Source organism: Balaenoptera physalus, assembly GCF_965194825.1.
Source record: "Balaenoptera physalus genome assembly, chromosome: 3".
Taxonomy (NCBI): Eukaryota; Metazoa; Chordata; class Mammalia; order Artiodactyla; family Balaenopteridae; genus Balaenoptera; species Balaenoptera physalus.
The window spans coordinates 15,790,826-15,810,825 of NC_138890.1; the positions used below are offsets into that span (position 1 = coordinate 15,790,826).

A 20,000-nucleotide genomic window follows, 5' to 3' on the forward strand; every position below is an offset into this window, starting at 1 on the left:
GTACCAAATGCCACGGCATTGTCTGCTTTAAAATGGTTAATGGCCCATTTTGTTACTTGGATTTTACCTCTTAGGAAAAAAAACAAAACTGTTGAGCTTAGAAACCACTTTTTCAGTAGTGCCAAGTATTTATTATCTCACTTAATTCTGATAACCAACTCTGTGAGAATGGATAGATTGCCCCATACCCCACCATATTCATATTGTCCCCCAAACTGAATTCCTATTTCATATATATATATATAAGTATATGCTCAACCACAGTGTTGTGTTTTTTTAAACTTTATTTATTTATTTATTTATGGCTGTGTTGGGTCTTCGTTTCTGTGCGAGAGCTTTCTCTAGTTGCAGCAAGTGGGGGCCACTCTTCATCGCAGTGCGCGGGCCTCTCACTATCGCGGCCTCTCTTGTTGCGGAGCACAGGCTCCAGATGCACAGGCTCAGCAGTTGTGGCTCACGGGCATAGTCGCTCCGCGGCATGTGGGATCTTCCCAGACCAGGGCTCGAACCCGTGTCCCCTGCATTGGCAGGCAGATTCTCAACCACTGCGCCACCAGGGAAGCCCCACATAGCGTTTTTGAGAGGAGGTACAGACCAACTAAACCTCATAGGCCTCACAGTGTTGTTATACAAGATAAAGGAAGTGGCCCAATGCTAAAAGGCTCTTCTACTCTGTTAGTGCTAAAATTCTACTTCAACTCTACTGTGCCTGTCTAATCACTACCGGCTGCACTTCTGGTGAGCAAGGATCACTTTCAGCAGTAGAAGTGATTTCTTTATGGCCCAAAGTCTAAGTGAAGAGGATTTACTAATACTGATTATATACTCTTGAATGAGCACTTTGCTCATTACATTGTATTGTTTCCCCTTTAGCAACTGTAGTATTTCATAAAAACCCAAAGAAATCACACAGGTCCACCATATTACTAAAAGTTGAAACTAGGTTGCCATTCCTAAGATTTTTTTGCTGGCCAGTAGCAGAGATTACCAAATTCTCTAAACCTGTTTTTAAATAATAAAGGTGCTCTATGGAAAGTTCATGGCCATTGGTGTCTCATGGACCTGTGTATTGACCTCGGTAGTCCCACATCTTTAATGCGGGGCCCTAAAAGTTACTTAACGTCCCTCTCAGGTTTCTCCCCTACAGATGGGAAATAACCAATATTAGTTTGCAATGAGGAAGCTTGCAACTTATTCCTGTCATCTAAGGAATATTAGGGCACCCCTTTGTTGGGGAATGAGGAAGGTCCTGGTTTAACCTAAGTTTAGGAATAAAATGATTCATGTCATTTCACACGGGGTGGGGGGGTGAGGGTGGTGGTGAAAGAACTTAATTGAAATTCAGATTCAATGGCAAGCCTTGTATTAATTTTACAAGAAAAGCAAGGGAATTCCCTAGTGGTCCAGTGGTTAAGACTCTGCACCTCCACTCCTGAGGGCGCAGGTTCAATCCCTGGTTGGGGAACAGAGATCCCGCGTGGTGTGGCCAAAAAGAAGAAAAAAAAAGAAGCAGTTTCATAGTTTTGTTATCCTTTTTCAGGCTACTGATGGTCAGTGCCACCATTTTGGCCTCAAGAGAACAAGCTTCAAAGGGCACGTATAACCTGTGACTAAGCCACATCTGTGCAGTAAAAGGAACGATGTTTAGAAAAGATTCATAGGCACCGGTTTCTTCTTACTAAGCAGTTTATTTGTTTTTAGTTCTAACATTGACTTTTTCATAAATATTCATCTCACATCTCCAATAAGGCTCCTTGAGAGCAGTGCCCATATCTAATTTTTATCATGAATTAGCACCTGGTACACAACAGATGCTCATCAAGTATTCTACTACCTCTTTCCTAACAATTTCCCACTGGCCAATGCTTCCCCAAATGTGACAGTTCAAAGGTTTATAGGAAAACAGACCCAGCAGTATCATTTCAAAAGGGAGGTATCTTTCAATTCTTTTGATTATATGAAAGTATAACTGTTGCTTACTACCCTTTAACACATGCTGGCTTTTCTTTCTTACAGATTCAGAAACTTCCAAAGCAACAGTATTTATCTAAAATAAAATGTTTATTCATTTTCCACGGATAGTATCTATGTATGGCAATTTATACTGGTTTTCCCTTCATGAGACATCAAATTTTCTTTTTAAATATATTTAAGTAGAAGTAACTCAATTTAAAGAAAAACAAAACCGAAAAAACCCTGAAGTAATGCAGAGGTGGAACACAAATGAGGTAAAACATGGTAAAGGTGATTCACCAAGGACTAAAGATTGGGAAACAATGCCCTAGGCAAAGTGTTCCCATTCTTGAGGGGTAAGTAGGTATGCTTCCAATGGTGCAGGTGTGTCAGATTCATCAGGCCTTTGAGAGTTCACTGACGTGACAGGATCAACATAACATGTTATCAAGATTCTGCTATATCTTGTGAAGGAGGACCACATACCATACAGTGTACCACAAAAGCAGAGATCAAAAACAAGCCAAAGCAAATTCTTGAAACTTAAAAAAAAATCCTTTATAAAGCAAGATATATCCTAGTACTGAACTGCTCCCAGACCAAAAAATAATAAGGGGGGGGGGGGGTTGGTGGTTGCGGTGGTGCATTCAGCCACTGGCTGTATTTAACAAGCAAAGTGTCACCAAAATCTACTTATCCAACTTTTATTATTCCAACTACAGTGTAAAGAGAGATGTCACAGCCGCTTGTGGGAATGTACAACTTCTGCAGCCTTCAAACCAAGGCAGAAAGCCACGCAACTCTGTAAGACAAGCCTGTGAGGTACACTTTTCTGAAGGAAATGGCTGGGTCTCTTCACCAAAATAGTATTCCAGCATCATATACCCTAGTACTGCTTATAAACCAAAGAAGAAAGAACAATGCATTATATAACACATCCCCTGAAACAGGGAAAGGAGGATCATTCTGTGGGAATAGCATCTTTGGACTCCGCATCAGTTTGTTCCACTTCGGCTTCTGCAGCAGCTTGGACAGGAGCAGTGATTGTCAAGGTGCTTTCCGACTCTGCTGTCAGGGTTTCCACTTCACCTCCAGCCTCAGCAGCTTCACCTCCAGCCTCTGCTTCAGTGTTGCCCTTCTCAGGTGCCATTCCACAGGGTGCCTCCGCTTCCAGCAGCTCTCCAGGGTGGGGACCACTAGTGGTCTCAGCTGTGTCCGTAGGGCCTTCCACTTCCGCCAGCATTTCACTACTTTCCGGAGTAGGTGCTCCTTCCCCATCTACTGCCCTCACTGCTGCCGTAATCACCTCAGCTAAGACCTCGGCAGCTACCTCCTCCGGTGTCTCTTCCTTATCCTCACCTCCTAAATTGTCATCTCCTTCTATTTCTGGATCAACAGCTTCACTGGTGAAAGGATCTTCACCCTGGCCAAGAAGAGGAAACACAGGTTAGTGAAGTCTAAAGAACTGTCCAAATGAGAGATTGAGGCTCAGGTTGCTGGGAGTTTATCTTTTTATAATGGGCAGAGTCAACAAGAGAAACCTTTTAAATCACACCAGGTGAGTCAATCCTACAACTGCTCAGAGCCTACAGATTCAGAAAAGACATCTCAGAAAAGCTTCACCAGTACTATTTTGCACTTATTATTCAAGCATGTAATGGTGAGGAAAGGTTTAAAAAGACCTAGGTTTTCTTAAGCCAATTAAAGAAAAAAAAAAAAGCCTCATTTTAACAGGAAGTTAAGGCTCTTTCTTAAGTTTCGATTAAGCACTCAGCCCAGGCATGAAGGTTATCCCCATTTTACAGAGAAGGATATGAGACTTAAAGATCGGAACTTGCCAGGTCACACAGCTATTAAACTTCAGTCAGGATTCAATCCAAGTGTGCCTCTCTCAGAAGCTGAATTTCTCATGAGCATATGCTAAAACTGTGTCTAGTTTAGAAAAAGTAAACTAAACATTATCACTAGCAGATTAGAAAACGTGTTTTAAAATACGCTGTTTAGAGAGTTCCCCGATGGCCTAATGGTTAGGATTCTGGGCTTTCACTGCCATGGCCCGGGTTCAATCCCTGGTTGGGGAACTGAGATCCCGCAAGCCGCAAGGTGGGACCCAAAACAAAAACAAAGACCCTTATTTAGAAGCTTGAGTCTACAGCTGACTCCAGAAACTTTAAGTCTGTTTAAGCCACAAAGTAAACACTGATCAGTTATAGTTCTTAAACTGGTTATTTAGATTCTATCCCTTTATGGTTGAAATGAACTGTCAAACACTGAAGCAGTTAATAACTAAGAGGAGGGCAAACACATCCTAGTCAGGTTATGCTGAATCTTAATTCCCAGCCCCAAATGCTGAAGTCATGGAGCTGAGCACTTAGCAAAATGTGCTTCCCAAGGAGGAACCAGAGACTTCCAACCAGACTCCTCTCTAGGGTACCCTCCCCTCTTTGGGATTTTTTATTACTCTGCTCCTGTTACTCCGTAGTATGGCACCACTGGCTCTTCCCTCCCCCTCGTTCCCCATCTCATTGTTGGTTGTCTCTGCCCGCAAAACCTTGTTTTAGCTTCTACCTGGACAATTATCATTTACTTTGGTTTGTTGTTTTGTTTTGAAGCATCTCACCAGCGTTTTGCTTGGTATTTTATGGATAGTCAGGGTTTCTCATGGTGAGAGTCAGCACCATCGCACAGATTAATCAAGTAGGACCAAATTCCAGAGTTCCCAGGCAAGCAGTGAGTCTCAGGAAATGCGCAGTTGTGGAATCCCAAGCCCGATACATTCCAACATCTCTCAATTCTTCAAAAGACTCAGAAATGCCAAATACTGCACTCTGGATATAATTCCAAACCCACAGAGTTAGTTCATCCTCCATCTCAAAAGCTTTTCCCATCTACTGGACTCCTAAGCACAAACCTTGAGGTACTTTTCCAGCATCTTCACAATATGTCTGTTGTTCAAAACACTCTTAGCCACATGAAGACTTGTTTTCTTGAACTGTTCAGCAGCCAACTACAAAGAGAATCAAACACGGGCTTTTAAAAATGGCGTGCATAGAGGAGCATGAGAACAAATCAGCCTGGCTACACTGAGTTGCTCTGAGATTAGTCCTATGCAGAGAGAGAACTAACATCTTTCTTCACTATGGTAAGTCCCCAAATGCTAGGCTCCAATAATGAAAGAAAGGCGGCACTGGAGAGGCACCAGAACTGAGACTGTGAAATAGTGTAGAAAAGTCTGATAATCTCAAAAGACAAAAGCACAGGCACAAGACTGATGTATACTATGTGCACAAGCAAGGATGAAATAAGAACATTTACAGATCAGAAGCTATGTGGACTCAGTAGGGGAAAAGGGCAAGCTTTTTCTTTTCAGTTTTTTGAGTTTTATTGACTTTACAAGTAAATTCTAGAGCAAAAGTCTGAATGCTGCAATCATCTGACTGTTCTAGAGCTTGACACATTCATATGATAATCCCATATTTGTACAGTGGTTTTTGGCTGATCTTTAATAATACCAGGAGACGGGTGGGCAGGTAGCTTCAATTTGGTAGTCAGGTAAACCAACGACAGATAGAGATGCTCAACCAGGGCTTGGCGAGCTACAGCCCGCAGACCAAACGTGGCCACACCCATTCCTTTACTTATGGCCTGTGGCTGCTTTTGCCCATCAGCAGCAGACTTGAGGCGTCAGGCAGGCATGAGGCAGAGACCTGATGGCTTGCAAAGCTGAAAATATTTACAATTTGACCCTTTATTAAAAAAAAAAAAAATTGCCAATGCCTTGAGCTAAACATTTAGCCTCAGGCCCCATCAGCTAATAAGGATCAAACCAGTCCTTAGTCCTGGGTCCCCTAAGCCATTCTGCTCTGAGTGGCCCTCAGCCTCAGCTTATAAGAAATCCAGTTTTTCAGCAACTGGGGAATTTACCCGTGTGGTTTACAGAGAACATTCTCAACCCAGGAGAACTGCAGCTACTGGATTTAGTCAATCTTAAGCAATGCATTTTTCTCACATTTTAATAAAAACTGGGGTGCATTTTACAACCACTTGATGAAATGACGGACTTGATGGTATATGGCAAAAGCCCCTAAAGATGTTAGCTTCCCCATAAGAGACAGAAAGTTCTGAACCCCTCCCACTGGCAGCCAGGACTGCCTGCCCCACCCAGCATCAGGGGGGCACTCACCCGGCGGTTGTGATTGTGGTCGACAGAGTGCAGGTGCCGCTGGAGGAGCTGGGGCTGCGCAGGGATCAGCATGTCACAAGCCAGGCAGTGAGCAGCCTCTATTTTCTTGAAGAAGTGCTCCTGGCCAATCCCTGTTGACAAAACCCAAGTCTTGTGGGATTTGGGACAGCATGCAAGTGATGCTTTCTTCCCACTTACTCCCCATCAAGGCCCACATTTTCTCCCTGTAGCCCCTCTCTAAGGATTCAGTTAGGACAGAATCTGAGACAGGCATCACCTGCCCTCCAGAAGGAGTATGGAGACAGACAAATGGCCTCTACACCTGGCAACTTTATACTTAACTTTTCTCATTCTTCTGGTCCTTTCTCTTCATACAAAGAGAAAAAAACATCAGAGTGCTTAATGTCACTCCAATAAACTGCCTGTAGAGGTGTCATCTACATTAGGCCACACTTGAAGGCTTCTTTCCCCTGCTAAGTGCCCCTCCCACTTGTCTTCACGTCACATTCTCAACCACCCCGAGCTGGGCTCTGTGATTTGGAATAGCACACACCCCAGGATCACAACTCACCTTTGAAAGGATCTGGTTTTGGTTTTGTGCTTTCCTTCTCCATCAACTCCTGACGCCGCTTCTCAATTTTCTTATTCCTGTTTACAATGTATTCCTAGAGAGGTTGTGAGATGGCACCAAATGAAATGAGGAGAGGGTGACACATGTGGATATTTTTCAACTGCACCAGAGGCAGCCCCCCAAGGGTGACTGCCAAGCCCATGGGGGGCAGTGACAGCCTTATCTCAGCTGCTCCAAGGAAGGGAAGACAGCTATCAGAGCAGGTCCATGGGCAGAATTAGTGGGAACTACAATGACGGGAGCTCTCAGTTGTCCCTCTGACCTGGGGACTTGTACACTGTTATTCTGGAAAAAGAAATCTTGACCAAGTTTAGGCCTCTTATTTCCCTTCCCTTCTCTGTGAGGGATCTGACACTTGCAGGATCACTGGGAAATGCTGTGATGGAGGCCAAGCGTGATTTACCTGGAGGAACTCCACCGTCTTGTCGGGCAATTTGGTACTTATAAACCGCAGTGTCTCTTTGTGAAATTTGCTTTGCAGATGCTTCTGGATTTCTTCATCTTCGAAGCTACGAAACTTGCACACGGAACAGGCAAACTGAATCCTGGAGAAGGAAGACAAAAAGAAAAGCAGTGATGCACAGATAACCAACTCATCTCTGCTTAGAACTGAAATGGAAATGGGAAAGCAATTTCTGAATTAAGTCTTCTGACTTGTCACAGGGTGTCAGAGTAGCAGTTAACCCCAAGTTTCCCCACCTTAAGAATGAGAGTACAACCTTGCAAGTATTTCAGGAAAATGATTCACGTAGCACTTTAATACCTTACCACTCTTTTTGGTCCAAAGGCTCACAAGAGAACAGCCAAAGGTGGAGACTTTTCAGAACTGTGAACTCCCTAAGTCTCCAGCCCACTGCTCTGGGGGCCTAGTACCTAACTTCATAGCTTCTCAGATGTTTCCTTCTGCAGCCACTCAGAAGATACAAGGCAACCCCATTTAAAACAACAGAGGAATTCCCGAAGACCTCACACAATTCAGAACTCACATAACCCAAGATCAATTCTCCAATGGGACTCAACGTAAAGACATCACAATCAAGTTCTATGAATGAAAACTGAGGTTTCTTGTGTGCTTTCAAAATCTCACCAAATGCATGCATGCTGTATGGCAACGGGAGAGCACGCTACAGACCCCCAAACCCCCACAGTGGGGTGCTGCTTCCCTCAGCTCTGCTCCATTTGGGGTGTAATAGCACAGGTCCTGGGGCACTCAGGAGTCCTCCTCTGCCAACTCAAGAGATCTGCTGGCCCCCAACGCCTGCCTTCTGCTCTCTGGACAAGTGCCACAAGACACTCTTGCCTTTGCAGATACCCCCAAAAGCGGAGAGAAGAGGGAAATCTCCCAGGCCCTATGTGCAGGACTATCAGGAAGCTACCAAGGAAATACAGGGTTCCTACTTCCCTGCTGCATCTTTACCTCCCCCATGACAATTTCTCCAAGTTTCTTTAAGGATCTTCAGTCACTAGGGCAGTCTAAAGATTCCTTTAAAAAAGTCATCTCATACACACTGCATAGACAGAGTGCGGGCCACCTCAGAAGGTGAGAGGCCCTGAAATATGGGGTGGTTAGTTTTTATAGGCTGGGTAATTTCATAGGCTAATGAGTGGGAGGATTATTCCAAGTATTTTGGGGAAGGGGTGGAGATTTCTAGGAATTGGGTCACTGCCCACTTTTTGGCCTTTTATGGTCGGCCTCAGAACCGTTATGGCACCTGTGGGTGTGTCATTTAGCATATGCCAGAGTATTACAATGAGCATATAATGAGGCTCAAGGTCCGCTGGAAGTTGAATCTTCTGCCATCTTGGACCTAGTTGGTTCTAACCAGTTTATGTTGTGTCCTCAATGGCTATGTCATTCTTTTAAAGGTTGTGCCCTTTCTGTCTCATGTCCTCTTGTTTTCTCCATGGAGACTGTTTTAGACCTGCCTCTCCCACCGAACCTCTGACACTCACTCTCAGCCCATCTCTCCTTCACAGTGAAAATAATGCCATAAAACAGAACGCCTCAACTTCCTTCCATACCCCTCACTCTGTCCTGCTTCCAGGCACATCCCCTCACTCCCTCACCTTGCTTTCCTGCCAGAGTGGAGAAGGTCCCATCACCCTGCCGTCTGAGGCTGGTTCTCATTCTTGGTGGGGTCTGCCAGTGTGGTTGTGCAGGGCGGGCACTGCACAAGGGTGCTTAGCCAAGGTGCCAGGAGGAACTGAAATCCAACCCACCTTAGCTTTCCAAGTCCTACCCCCTGGCAAGAGATGCCCAGACATGCGTGCCCTTTCTAACTCATCCACCCAGAGTGGCCCATTTTTCAAATATGAACAGAAGTATCTTATAGGCAAGTAGGAATCCTGGCCCCAAGCTCAAAATTTCAGACACCTCTGCTTTTTCAGAGCCCTTTCTCATTCGGTTACCTCTTTATTAGCCTCTCCTTCTCTACCAAGTTCTAATGTCAGTTCACAGCTGTCGTGGCAAGAAGACAACATTAAAGAAAATTGGCCAAAAAAAAAAAAGTCATCTGAGTTCCCATGTGGCATAAAAACAGATCTAATATAGCTGTCATTTTATTCATCTGTTTAAAAACAAGGATTTCAATGAATTCTGTTAACACTTGGAACTCCTACTTTTCAGTTCCTGGCTTTCCAGCCTCTACTGTTAGCTCTTTTGCTAAGCAGTTCTTTGCACAGGGAAACCACTACCCCCATTTAAGCCTCAAGGGCAAGGGTTCCCTTTCAAGTCATCAATCAAGAGAGCCCCCAGCTGGGAATGTGAGGGCCACACAGACCCACCAGCAAGAATTAGATTCAGTGTGTTTCCCAAGTTTTGACTCCCATCGACCTGACTAGGATTTCCTGACATACACCTGGAGTCAGATGATCAAACCAGGCCCCCCCTGCATTGTGGAGCGATGACAGATGAGCTCAGGGGAGTCTTGACAGTGCTCACCTCCCACCTCGCCTGCCTCCTCACCTGTCAGCTGCTCGGTCTCTCATCCTGTCTCTCCTCCTTTGCTTCTCCCTCCTCTTCTTCACTTCATCATCCTCATCGTCCTTCTCTCCTGCAACAGAAAAGTCCCTTCGAGACACTCTGAGGAGCTTGCAGAGGAGCTGAGCACCAGGGCCTTGATGGGGCCCACAGTTCGGCCACCATACCCCATGCCCTGCCACGGCCTCCACACATGGCGGGGGCAGGACACCCTGAGGTACCAAAGGGCTGTCAAAGGCTCCCAACAGGGGTGGCCTTTGATGAGAACCCTCAGTAGTTCGCAGGGGAGTCACCTCACTCCCCCCATGGTCTGATAAGGCTGGCATGGGCCAGGGACATGGCCCGCCCACCCTACTCACACCATGGCCCACCTGCTCTCTCTGTCCTTCCCTATATTGTTTTTCTAATCCAGCACCCTACGATTGGGTCTTCTCCCAATGTTACTTAAGGAGAGAGAGAACCAATTCTTCCCAGATAAAGAGGCAGCAGCTGGAAGGCCTCAGAAAATAAAGCAAGCCACTCTACTGCCCTCCGTCCCACCTCTAGGTGGACCATGACAACTGTCCCATTGGCCTCCCCTCTGAACTAGGGCCTCAGCAGGTCTGACAATCCCTGGTGGCCCGAACTCTATCTTCCCACTCACAAAAACCGTCAATCTAGGGCTTTCCCAGGAATATGTGGGAAGCAATCCCAGAAATAAAAATGTGAAGAGACCAACTGGTCCTCCGTCCATCCCGTGGGGCCAGTGTGGGAGCTCCTCTGAGAGCTGTGCAGCCCAGAGTCCCAGCATGAGGCGAGGCCAGGCCAGGTCACCGCGGCTCAGGGCCAGGGCCAGACACTGAAAAAACGTTGGATAAGCATCTGAACTGTAACCCCTACCCCTGATGCCAGTCACGAGACTGTCCCACGAAGATGGCGACCGGCGTGCGCTGCTCAGAAGCCTCTCAAAAGGGCGTGTGGGATTTTTGGCAAGAGGTCACTGCCTGAAACTATTACTGCTGTTTAATAGCAAAGTCATCCCGGGTAGGTAGCAGGACCTGCGCGCAATAAACACGTCACCTTTGCTTTAGCATTTACCCCGCTGCATGAGCTGCTAAATGCTCTGTGTGGTCCCATGCTATAAACGTAACTGCCTCAATAAACAGGGCAGGAGGACCTCAGAGGGTTGGCTAAACCTGAACATATAAGAGAAGGAGCATCTAAGCCAGGGGCCTTCAGAATTTATGGGAGCAGAGTCACACAGGAGCCAGCCTGTGATTCTTAGGGGAAACCAGCTATGGACAGACCCATGGGAACAGGAAAAGAAACAAGCGGCTGCTTCTCCACGTCCCCCTAAAGGGCTTAACACTGTTCTGTTCTTGCTGCTTATTTTGGTCTCTTAGGTTTCCCTCGCTCAAACTGGTGAGACCTGCTGAGCAGTGACTGCCTCTGGAGGATCTGGACCTGAGTGTGCCCGACAGTCCCCCCACCGCCTTCCCGAGCTCCCCACCCAGGCAGGTGTCTGAACTCTGCCCCATGCCGTGCCAGTGTCCCCACCATAGAGGCTGAGAGCATGGCCCTGGCCTGGCAAGCAAGGGAAGTGTGGACAGAATGAAGCCCGGGAGAAAACAGTACAGGGACCTGCATTGGCCAAGGGGGGAGCAGAGAAGACAAGCTGGAGGGCGCCTTTTCTTTTCTCTCTTGCATTTCTGAGACTCTCCCTTCCCTACCACTGCGGGCTATTGCACACGCCCAGAGATGAGTTTCCCTCTGCCTCCGCAGCCTGTACTGAGTGAGGCAAACAGACCTGTTTCCAGCAAGTGTTGCTCCAAACACCGAGGCAAAGCCTCGGGGTGACTGGCATGGCCAAGGCCCACCTTGCAGCCATGGCCCCTCTTCTGCCCTGAGCCGCAAGCCCCTCCACCCAGGCCCTGGGCTTGCTCAGAAACCCAGCCCACCTGGGCATTAGGTGGTGAGTGCAAGGTAGCTGGGCAGACACAGGAAAGCTCAAAGGGATGCTGGGTGTTGCCTACCTCTCTGCCTCCCGGAGTCGAAGAATTCGTCCTCCTAAAAAGGCACAAAGTCAGACTGTGAGGTGGAATTTCTAGAACTCTCCACAACCAGCCCAGCACCCTGCCACCACCTGGTGGTCGCTGTGTCACCAGGAACACGGCCAAAATGTGTCAGGACAAGTCCCAGGGCCATGGGATGGAGCCTGAGTGTCCTGTCACTAGTCCTGGTTGCCTTCTGAGATTCTGTGATGATGACTAACTTGCTTTTTTATTAAAGACACAGTCCAGCTTTTAGTTCTTCCTAAAGCTAAAGAACTACCTCTGGCAAGTGCACAGTTCTGCACATGGTAAGACCAAGAGCCCATCCATCAACTGTGTTAAGCAACCCCAATTTGTAGGAAGCTAGTCCCTGCACTCTTTAATGAAAATGGGCTTTATGAAGTTTCCCAGCTACTTGTTTACGTTATAACAAGCCAGGTATAGATAAAAATGACTCATCTAACTGAAAATTGAAACTGAGGCTATTCCTTAGACATTAAGCTAAAGATTAGATCAGCAATCAGCAGATATGCAGAGATTTTCAGACTCAAGATCTAAGCAACCTAGACATGGAACAAGCAAGACCCTCAGAAAAGTTGAAAATTCACTGTATCCTGCCCCTTCCTCCCCTTCCCCAAACTCGTCTAACCATCAGAAGCACCTGGATGAAGCCTTCATACACCCAGATTTCCAGGCCCTACCCCAGACCTGGATCAGAATTTGCAGGAGGTGGCGCAGGCTTGCTCCCCAGGTGCTTGTGCATGGTCCTGGCTAAGAGCCAGCCTTCAACACCCATCTCCCATGACTGCTTTTGAGAGCTGAATGACAAGGATGCAGCTCAGCACCAGCATAGAGCTGGCAGCAAATGAGTCTTCGGTGCTTGTTTGAAAGCCTCAGCCTGCACAGCCACTGCAGTTACCACGTGTATAGCTAGACACATCACTGCGAGGACACAGGTATGGCTGGGGAGAGGGCTGGGAAGGTCTTCAAGCAAAGAAGGACTGCTGCAAGTGGAAAACTCTTAGAAACCTAGCTGCAAATCTGATTATTAAATCTACTCATGAGGTAGAGTTGAATATACCACAGCAGCTGTTTCTGCCTCTTTGTAAGGAAGACACTAAAGTAAGGAAAAAATCCCACACTAGAGACACTGGAGGTTGATCAGTAAAGGCGAACTTACACCCCTGAATTCTTCATCTCCTGACCGGAAGTCACCAGCTCCATCATCTACCAAACACAAAGGAATAGGTAAAGTCAGCACCTCGGCAGCTGGCCCACTCCCTGTTTTCACCTCCCAAACTCACTGTCCAGAGTGACTGCGCTTGTCCTGACTACAGTGGGGACTGTGGGAGTGCGGGTGACACACACCGCCCTTGAGCTCCTGTGTGTCCCCTGTCCAGACAAGCAGGCAGAATACCAAGCATGCAACTGACTCATCTTATACACAGCTGGGCCTACTGGCCCCAGGGCATACCGTTTTCAGAAAAATCTCCTTCACTGTCAGCCCGGGCTTGTTTGGTGTCTGGCTCATCGTAAATCTGCAACTGCTTCCGTTTCCTGCCCAAGCTATCTGGGCCGCAGCGATCAAACTCTCTCCGCCTAGGCTACAGACAAAAGCATATTCCAATGCGTTGCTTACTCGGACGGTTAACATACCCCAGAGAAATGAAGAACAAAGAGGTTGTAAGATCAGAGAACAAGGACAGAAAAGGTCTTTTCAGAAAGCAAAGAAATACAACATGGTTGGACGCCCCCACCCCGACCCCAACCAAAACACAAAAATTTTATGCTGAAAGAACCCAGACACAAAAAGCCAAGTATTATACGATTGCATTCATATGAAACGTCCAGAAGAAACAAATCTACAGAGACAGAAAGTATATTAGTGGCTGCCAGGGGCTGGGGGAGAGAACGGGGAATGACTGCTAATAACAGAGGTTTCTTTCTGGGATGATGGAAATGCTCTAAAATTACGTGGTGGTGAAGGATGCACAATTCTGTACGTTTTTACTAAAAGTTGAACTGCATTTTAAAATATGAGTGAATCTTACAGACAAAGCTATTAAAAAAGAAAAGCAAATAAGGCAGATGAGAACTTGGCAAGGGCGTACCCGATCTCTCATCCGGGTCTGTGACCGGCCACATCCGTAGGGCATAGAGCTGTCATAACCACCTGCCCCCTGCATGCCCATCATGCCAAAGTCAGGGGCCATGGACTGGGAGAAGAGGGAAGGTGGAGGCCTGCTGGCGGAGGGGCCTCCCAGGCCCCGCCCACCCACATAGTTCATTTCCGTCCATGGAGCAGAAAGAGGCTCAGAAGAGGCTGCAGGTGGCATGAAGGGGTCGCTGCGCATAAAGGTGCCGGGGTTGCTCCGGTCCTGGAAGCGGCCCTGGCCTCGGCCCCGCATGAAGTCATCGAGGGAGCCCCGCTCACGGGCTGGGTCCCGGCAGTCACTGTACTGACCACCAAAGCCACCATTGCGGTCGGGCCCCAGGTCAAAGTCATAGTCGTAGCTGTAGCTGGGGCGGTAGGGATTGTGCTCAGGCAGGCAAGGCCTGGAATCATAGGACTCGAACGACTGGAAGCGGAAGGAGCTGCAAAGAAAGCACAACCCATCACCACACTGGGCACAACCTCAACGCCTCCTGCAAAGCTGACTTCCCTACATTCAGAACAGCAAAGCCAAACCACCACACATCCCTCCTAAGTGCTCAGAAAATAAAACAGACCAAAATCCCTTTCAAACACTGTTGAAAAGGGGCATGAAGCCCTGGCCACAGGAATGGGGAGAGTCTGCCAGGCGCCTGATGCAGAAATAAGGAGTCTGGCATAGTTTAGCTAACAGTCATGCCCTAAGCCCCACCACTCAAGAAACCAGCAAGTCCTATTACATGCCTCGGCCCCAACAATGGCTCAATTTATCTATCCTACACTCAGGAGGGAGCTGGGGAAGAGCCCTCCCTGGAAGAGCAGGTGCCCACTCCCGTCCACACAAAGCTGGGCATGCGGGATCCCCCGGGAAGGGCTCAGGTCTATAATCACCTCTCCCGGTCCTGCATGCCCTCCCCATTGCCGCTGCTCCCGCCCCTGCCTCCTTCCTTGGACATCATGTCCAAACGCTGGTTGATCTTGGCAATGAGGGAGTCGGAATTGTCGGTGCACGGCTCTGGGCCGTAAGAAGCCATATGCATGGCAGGGCCCCCAGGTGCCAGGCCATCACTGGCCTTGGTGGCCTCCCATGAGGCTGGGCCGTAGCTGTAGGTTGCTCCTGTGGTGACGCTGGTGTTCTGGGCACCATAATAATTGTAGTTTTCATAACCTGACAGAGAGAAGAAAAACTAAATCAGATCTCAGCAGCCACAAGGCCAGTCCATGGTGGACAAGTCCGGGGAGGAGCACCCACCGCCCACGGAGAAGGAAAAGGGTCACGGGTCCAAGTGCTTCTGGCATTACCCCAACACTGCACAAGTCATCTGCCAAGAGGCAGCAGGAGGAGGGCAGGGGCACGGCCTCGACTCTGAGCAGTGCGTTTTCTATACCAGATCCTAAGACTTGCTTCTCATCCAAAGCGAGAGAGCCCAGGAGGCAGCAGCTGGGACCACTGACGGACCCACCAAAGAGCTGCTGCTCCCAGAATACAACCACAACTCTCCCCACCCCCCATCTCCAGCAAGTTCCCCTGGAGGCCTGCCCCCCAGCCCTCCTCAACACCTCAGGCCCAGTCTGTTGAGCCTTCAGAACAGCTGTGAGCACATCTAGGAGGGGTGATGGGGACCCCTGCACCCCAGCCTCTCTAGGTAGCTGATCGGAGGCCCACTCACCCACCCACGGACCCCCCAGAAGGGCCTACCTTGCCAACTGGCCACACCAGTTCCATATGCACCTTAGAAGAAACAAAAACATACAAGAGTTTTGTTTGCAAAACAAAGGCATCTGAGACACATCCCTCCCCCCACCACAGCCGGGACGCTGAAGGACAGCTGTCACTTCATCCACTACGCACAGGCCAGGGCTAAGGGTGGCTATGTCAGTGCTCCAGGAGGCACCCCTGGCTGCCCATTGTGGCCAGGAAAGGCTGCAGTCCACCAGCTGTAAAACTCGTTTCCTACAGAGCACTCAGCGGAGCAGTCAGGGCTTCTCTCCTGAGCAAGCCTGATCTCCTCCATCAGGGCAACAGAAAGGGCACAGCAGCCTTCTTCCAGGAAGCTTGTCTGGCGTGGCCACCAGCCAAGAGGCCGCCCAGGCCAGGTCCCTAGGTAGAGAGCCCTTCTAAAGTGCCAGTTCTCACCAGGAGCCAGAACTAAAGGCACCGCCAACAGCACAGAGAGTGCACTGGTGGAAAATCATGTCCCTAACTCAACTGAGCAAGGGGTCGTCATGTGCCTGAATAACACAGAAGACCTCCTCCTGGGAAACTCGGTGCTGGGCAGAAAAGTCACCCTGCTTCCAGTGGTGCTAGGGCCAAGCTCCAGGCTCAGAAAACAAAGTAAACCCTTATCCCATCCCCTGGAACAGATGCTGGCAAAAAGGAGAAAACCTCGCCCACCAAAGAGCACATTCTGGTACTTCAAACACACTTAGCACCATGATATAGACTCACAAGCAGGGTCAGCAAACGGGCCAAATCTAGTCCATAGCCCAGTTTTTGTAGGGCCTGCAAGCTAAGAATGGGTTTTATGTTTTTAAATGGTCAGGGAAGAAAAAAAAACATAATCAAAAGAATACTTCATGACATACGAATTTTGACAAAAGACACGTTATTTATACATTCGTCAAAACTCATTGAACTGTATAACAGAGTGAACGTTAATATAAACTCTAGGCTATAGTTAATAACAATACATCAACATTGGCTTATAAATTGTAACATATAAGGGAACTGTACTGGGGTGAAGGTAGGGGAACTGTATGGAATTCTATGTACTATCTGCTCAATCCTATAAATCTAAAGCTACTAAAAAATAAAGTCTATTAATTATAAAAATCTTTAGTTATACCCTCAGGTATTTACTTAGAATTAAACAACAAAAGTTGTTTAAAAAAAAGACTATTCCACAACACATGAAAATCATACGATATGCAAATTCCAGTGTCTTTAAATAAATATTATCGGCACACAGTCCTACCTACTTGTTTATAAACTGTCTATGGTGGCTTTTGCACTACAGAGACCATGTAGCCTGCAAAGCCCCCCAAAATTTACTCTCTGGTCCTTTACAAAAAAGGTTTCCTGGTCCCAGCTATGTCACGCTGGTGCTGGGGGGTGGGCAGCCCATGCCTCCCTGAAAAGCAGGTCCATCCCACTTACCCTGGGTGTTGGTAGGTCCAGCACTCCATGCCCCATAGCCTGTGAACAGAAGACCTGTGAGTTAGGGTCATATTTGTCATACCACGGAACAAGTGCTTCTGAGATGCTCTGAGGAACATAAAGGAATCTCCTTGAAGGAGTTCAGTGCCAGCCTTACAAGAAGGCAACACAACCACAACAATGTCTCCTTAAAAGTCACCCCACAGCTGGGTTTTGCATTATCACACTTCACCTGCCTGAGGTCAAAGCAGAAAAAAGAGGAGGCGGATGGGCTTCCGGGACAGTTCCGTCCATTGCCTGATGAGGGACCTTGACCTAAGCCTCAACCCGCAGCTGAGGAAGACACAGAACCAGCCACCAGCTAGCTCATCATTAGGACACAGTCCCGCCCCGCACCCCTCCCCCCCTCTGCCAAGGAGCCATAAGTACCCCACAACTGAGAACAAACTTCAAAAATTTGGAGACAACAGCTGTGCCTCTCTAGGCCTCGCTTCTGTGTGACTTTGAACCGTCCAATGCTCCGCTGGGCCTTGAAGTCCAAGGGCTTCAGCCTGGCCCTAAGGCATCAGACGGCATTCCTCTCTATGGTGGCTCCCTCTGCCCCTCCAGACAGTCCTATGATAGCATCTGTCTGGCCCCGCTTCATCTGTGTCCCTGGAGCCTGGCACAGAGCTGGGCACGGGCAACCATTCATACCTGTCAAACGACTTCACCTTTACAAAGCCTCCTCTCTCTCAAATACATCCTTTCTCTCCTACCAGGATAACCCAAACCACTGAGTGCCTACTGTATGCCGACACATGACGGGCACTCAGCACACATTAGCTGGTGACCCCGAATGCCATTCAGAGACGATGTGGGAGCTAAGGCTTAGAGATTAGGGGACTTGATCCGAAGTCACGATGCTGAAGATTACGATCTCCCCATGTCACACAGCTTTCCACATCTGTGCAGCAGAAAGGCGGAGTAGTAATTCTAACAGCAACTGACCAACTGTGGGGCACTGGTCTAACTAAGGGGCATGTGGTATTCACATAACCTCACAATAACCCTTGAGATAGGTACTACTTACTCTGTTGTACAAAGAGGCTCCAAAGGATAAGTCACTTGCCCAAGAACATGGAGCTGAGGAGCAGAAGAACAATGACCTGGACCCAGATTGAGGTGCCTCCTATGGCCAAAGAGTAACTCTTAAGCCTCAACAAATCTTAGGAAATAACTCTAGATGGAAAAGCTACAGAAGGATTCAGGGAGGCCGCTGCATCTAAACCGAGTCTGAAAAGGTTTTTAGTAGGTAGGAAGATGGGCAGGGGGTGACCTCTCCAAACTAAGGGCATGCATAAAACAGGATTACTACTAGCTGAAAAATCTGGTAGGGAGGCAGGTAAAGAAGAGTGAGATCCAGTCACACTGCAGAAAAGACAGGCGTACCAGGTAGAGCCACAAGCACACCATGCACCTCAGGACCTCTCTGCTTCTCTGCAATTCCTGCTGCTAGCCTCCTGCTAATTCTGCCACCTTTCAAAACATGTGCCTTCGCTGCGGCAGCCAAGATCAGATCGCTTGCTTCTCGAACCTCATATACCTGAATAGGGATCTACGCCGGGTCAAGCCCAGCCCTGCATATTCCAACTGTTCCCTGCGGGCAAACGCGGCTTCCAGCAAAGAGCAAAGGCCTCCCAGGAGGCTCAGATTCCAAAGACTGAGAGCAGATCGCCCGAGAAGGTCCGTCCTGCCGCAGGCCCTGAAACCCAAGTGGGTAAGGGCACGTTCCCTCTCACACAACCCCTCTGGCGTCTCCAGGCCACCACAAAGGACTGCCTTAAGGAAAGCCCCCAATCTGTCACGACCCCAGAGCTCATCGGGTTTCCAAGCTTTGACCAAGATACCCCGCATCTGACCCTCAATGTGTCGTCCCAGATCTGCACGAGCTAGGTCCACGGTAGGCGCCCAGTGAGGCTAACCACTGCAGAGGCCGCACTAGGCCCCGCTGCTCTGCACCGCGGGCCTGGCGGGGTCCAAACCTGCGCCGCCCAAACGGCTTCCGGGACCGGCGCCCCAGGTCACGTGTGCCGCGCGCAGGCCCCAGCCAAGCCCCGCAGGTCCCGGACAGGCCCGACGGCCCGGAAAGAGGCAGCGTTTCCGCCTCGGCCCCCGACCGAAGACCCCGCGCCCCACAGACTCGCGCCATAGCTCCGCCCCCCGGCGCCGCCATTTTGTGGCGTCTTCCAAAAGGGACAGCAAGCCTGCTAGCGGCAAGGATCCGCAGGGCCCGGCCCACCCCGCCGGGGTTAAGGAACCGAAACTGCCCCAACCGCCTGAGGCGCCCCCCGAAGCCCGCCGCAGCGTCGGCACGCCGAAATCAGCCAACTTCCTCAGGCCCTGTCGGCCAATCCGCACGCAGCGCCCTGGGAGCGACGGGGCCGAGATCCAATAAGCTGCGCGCGCGCGCCCCAGCCGCCTCGCCGCAGGGCCGGACTGCGGTAACCGCGCTCGGGTGTAGTCCCCGGCCCGCAGCCCTCTGTGCGGCGGCGGCCCTGCCGCCCGGGCACCACCTGCCGGTCCCACCCCGCACTGAGTCGCCCACACTAACCTCCATAGCCCTGCTCCATGTCTTCAGCTCGGCCCGCCTGCAGCTCCTTTTTCTAAGCTACCACAGGACGCATGCGCTCAACGCACTTCCCGCCGTCCTCTACTGGTAGACCAGACCCATGTGTCACCCCTTCCACGCGCTACCATTGGCTGGAGTTCACAGCTGGACCGCCCTTACCACCCCAGCTGGCCTTCCGGTTGTTGTGGATCGGTGTTCATAGCACCCTGGGAGTTTTGGTCCGGACGGCGGTGCCTCGCTGCTCGCAGGCGTATCCCTTCTTCTCCTCCCCGCCAGTGCGCAGGCGCAACCCACCCTTCCCGG

General features: G+C 49.3%; 1 protein-coding gene across 4 annotated transcripts; it reads right to left on the bottom strand.

Moving 5' to 3' along the window:
- Positions 1 to 1,668: 1,668 nt before the first annotated feature.
- On the bottom strand, positions 1,669 to 19,959 carry AKAP8 (A-kinase anchoring protein 8). Of its 4 annotated transcripts, XM_082457672.1 has the most exons (16): positions 18,672 to 18,926; positions 18,159 to 18,257; positions 17,087 to 17,125; positions 16,379 to 16,439; positions 15,629 to 15,661; positions 14,821 to 15,097; positions 13,889 to 14,372; positions 13,252 to 13,381; positions 12,958 to 13,004; positions 11,760 to 11,793; positions 9,733 to 9,820; positions 7,171 to 7,312; positions 6,708 to 6,801; positions 6,137 to 6,267; positions 4,865 to 4,960; positions 1,669 to 3,376 (listed from the first exon to the last, which is right to left on the bottom strand). In XM_082457672.1, the coding sequence occupies exons 3-16, from the start codon at positions 17,120 to 17,122 to the stop codon at positions 2,915 to 2,917; spliced, it is 2,115 nt and encodes a 704-aa protein (XP_082313798.1). In that variant the 5' UTR covers positions 17,123 to 17,125; positions 18,159 to 18,257; positions 18,672 to 18,926; the 3' UTR covers positions 1,669 to 2,914. The 4 variants fall into 4 exon arrangements, with proteins under 4 accessions (XP_082313798.1, XP_082313796.1, XP_082313799.1 ...); XM_082457670.1 differs by lacking the exons at positions 18,159 to 18,257; positions 18,672 to 18,926 and adding an exon at positions 19,680 to 19,959; XM_082457673.1 differs by lacking the exons at positions 16,379 to 16,439; positions 18,159 to 18,257; positions 18,672 to 18,926 and adding an exon at positions 19,680 to 19,959.
- Between the last annotated feature and the right edge of the window lie 41 nt (positions 19,960 to 20,000).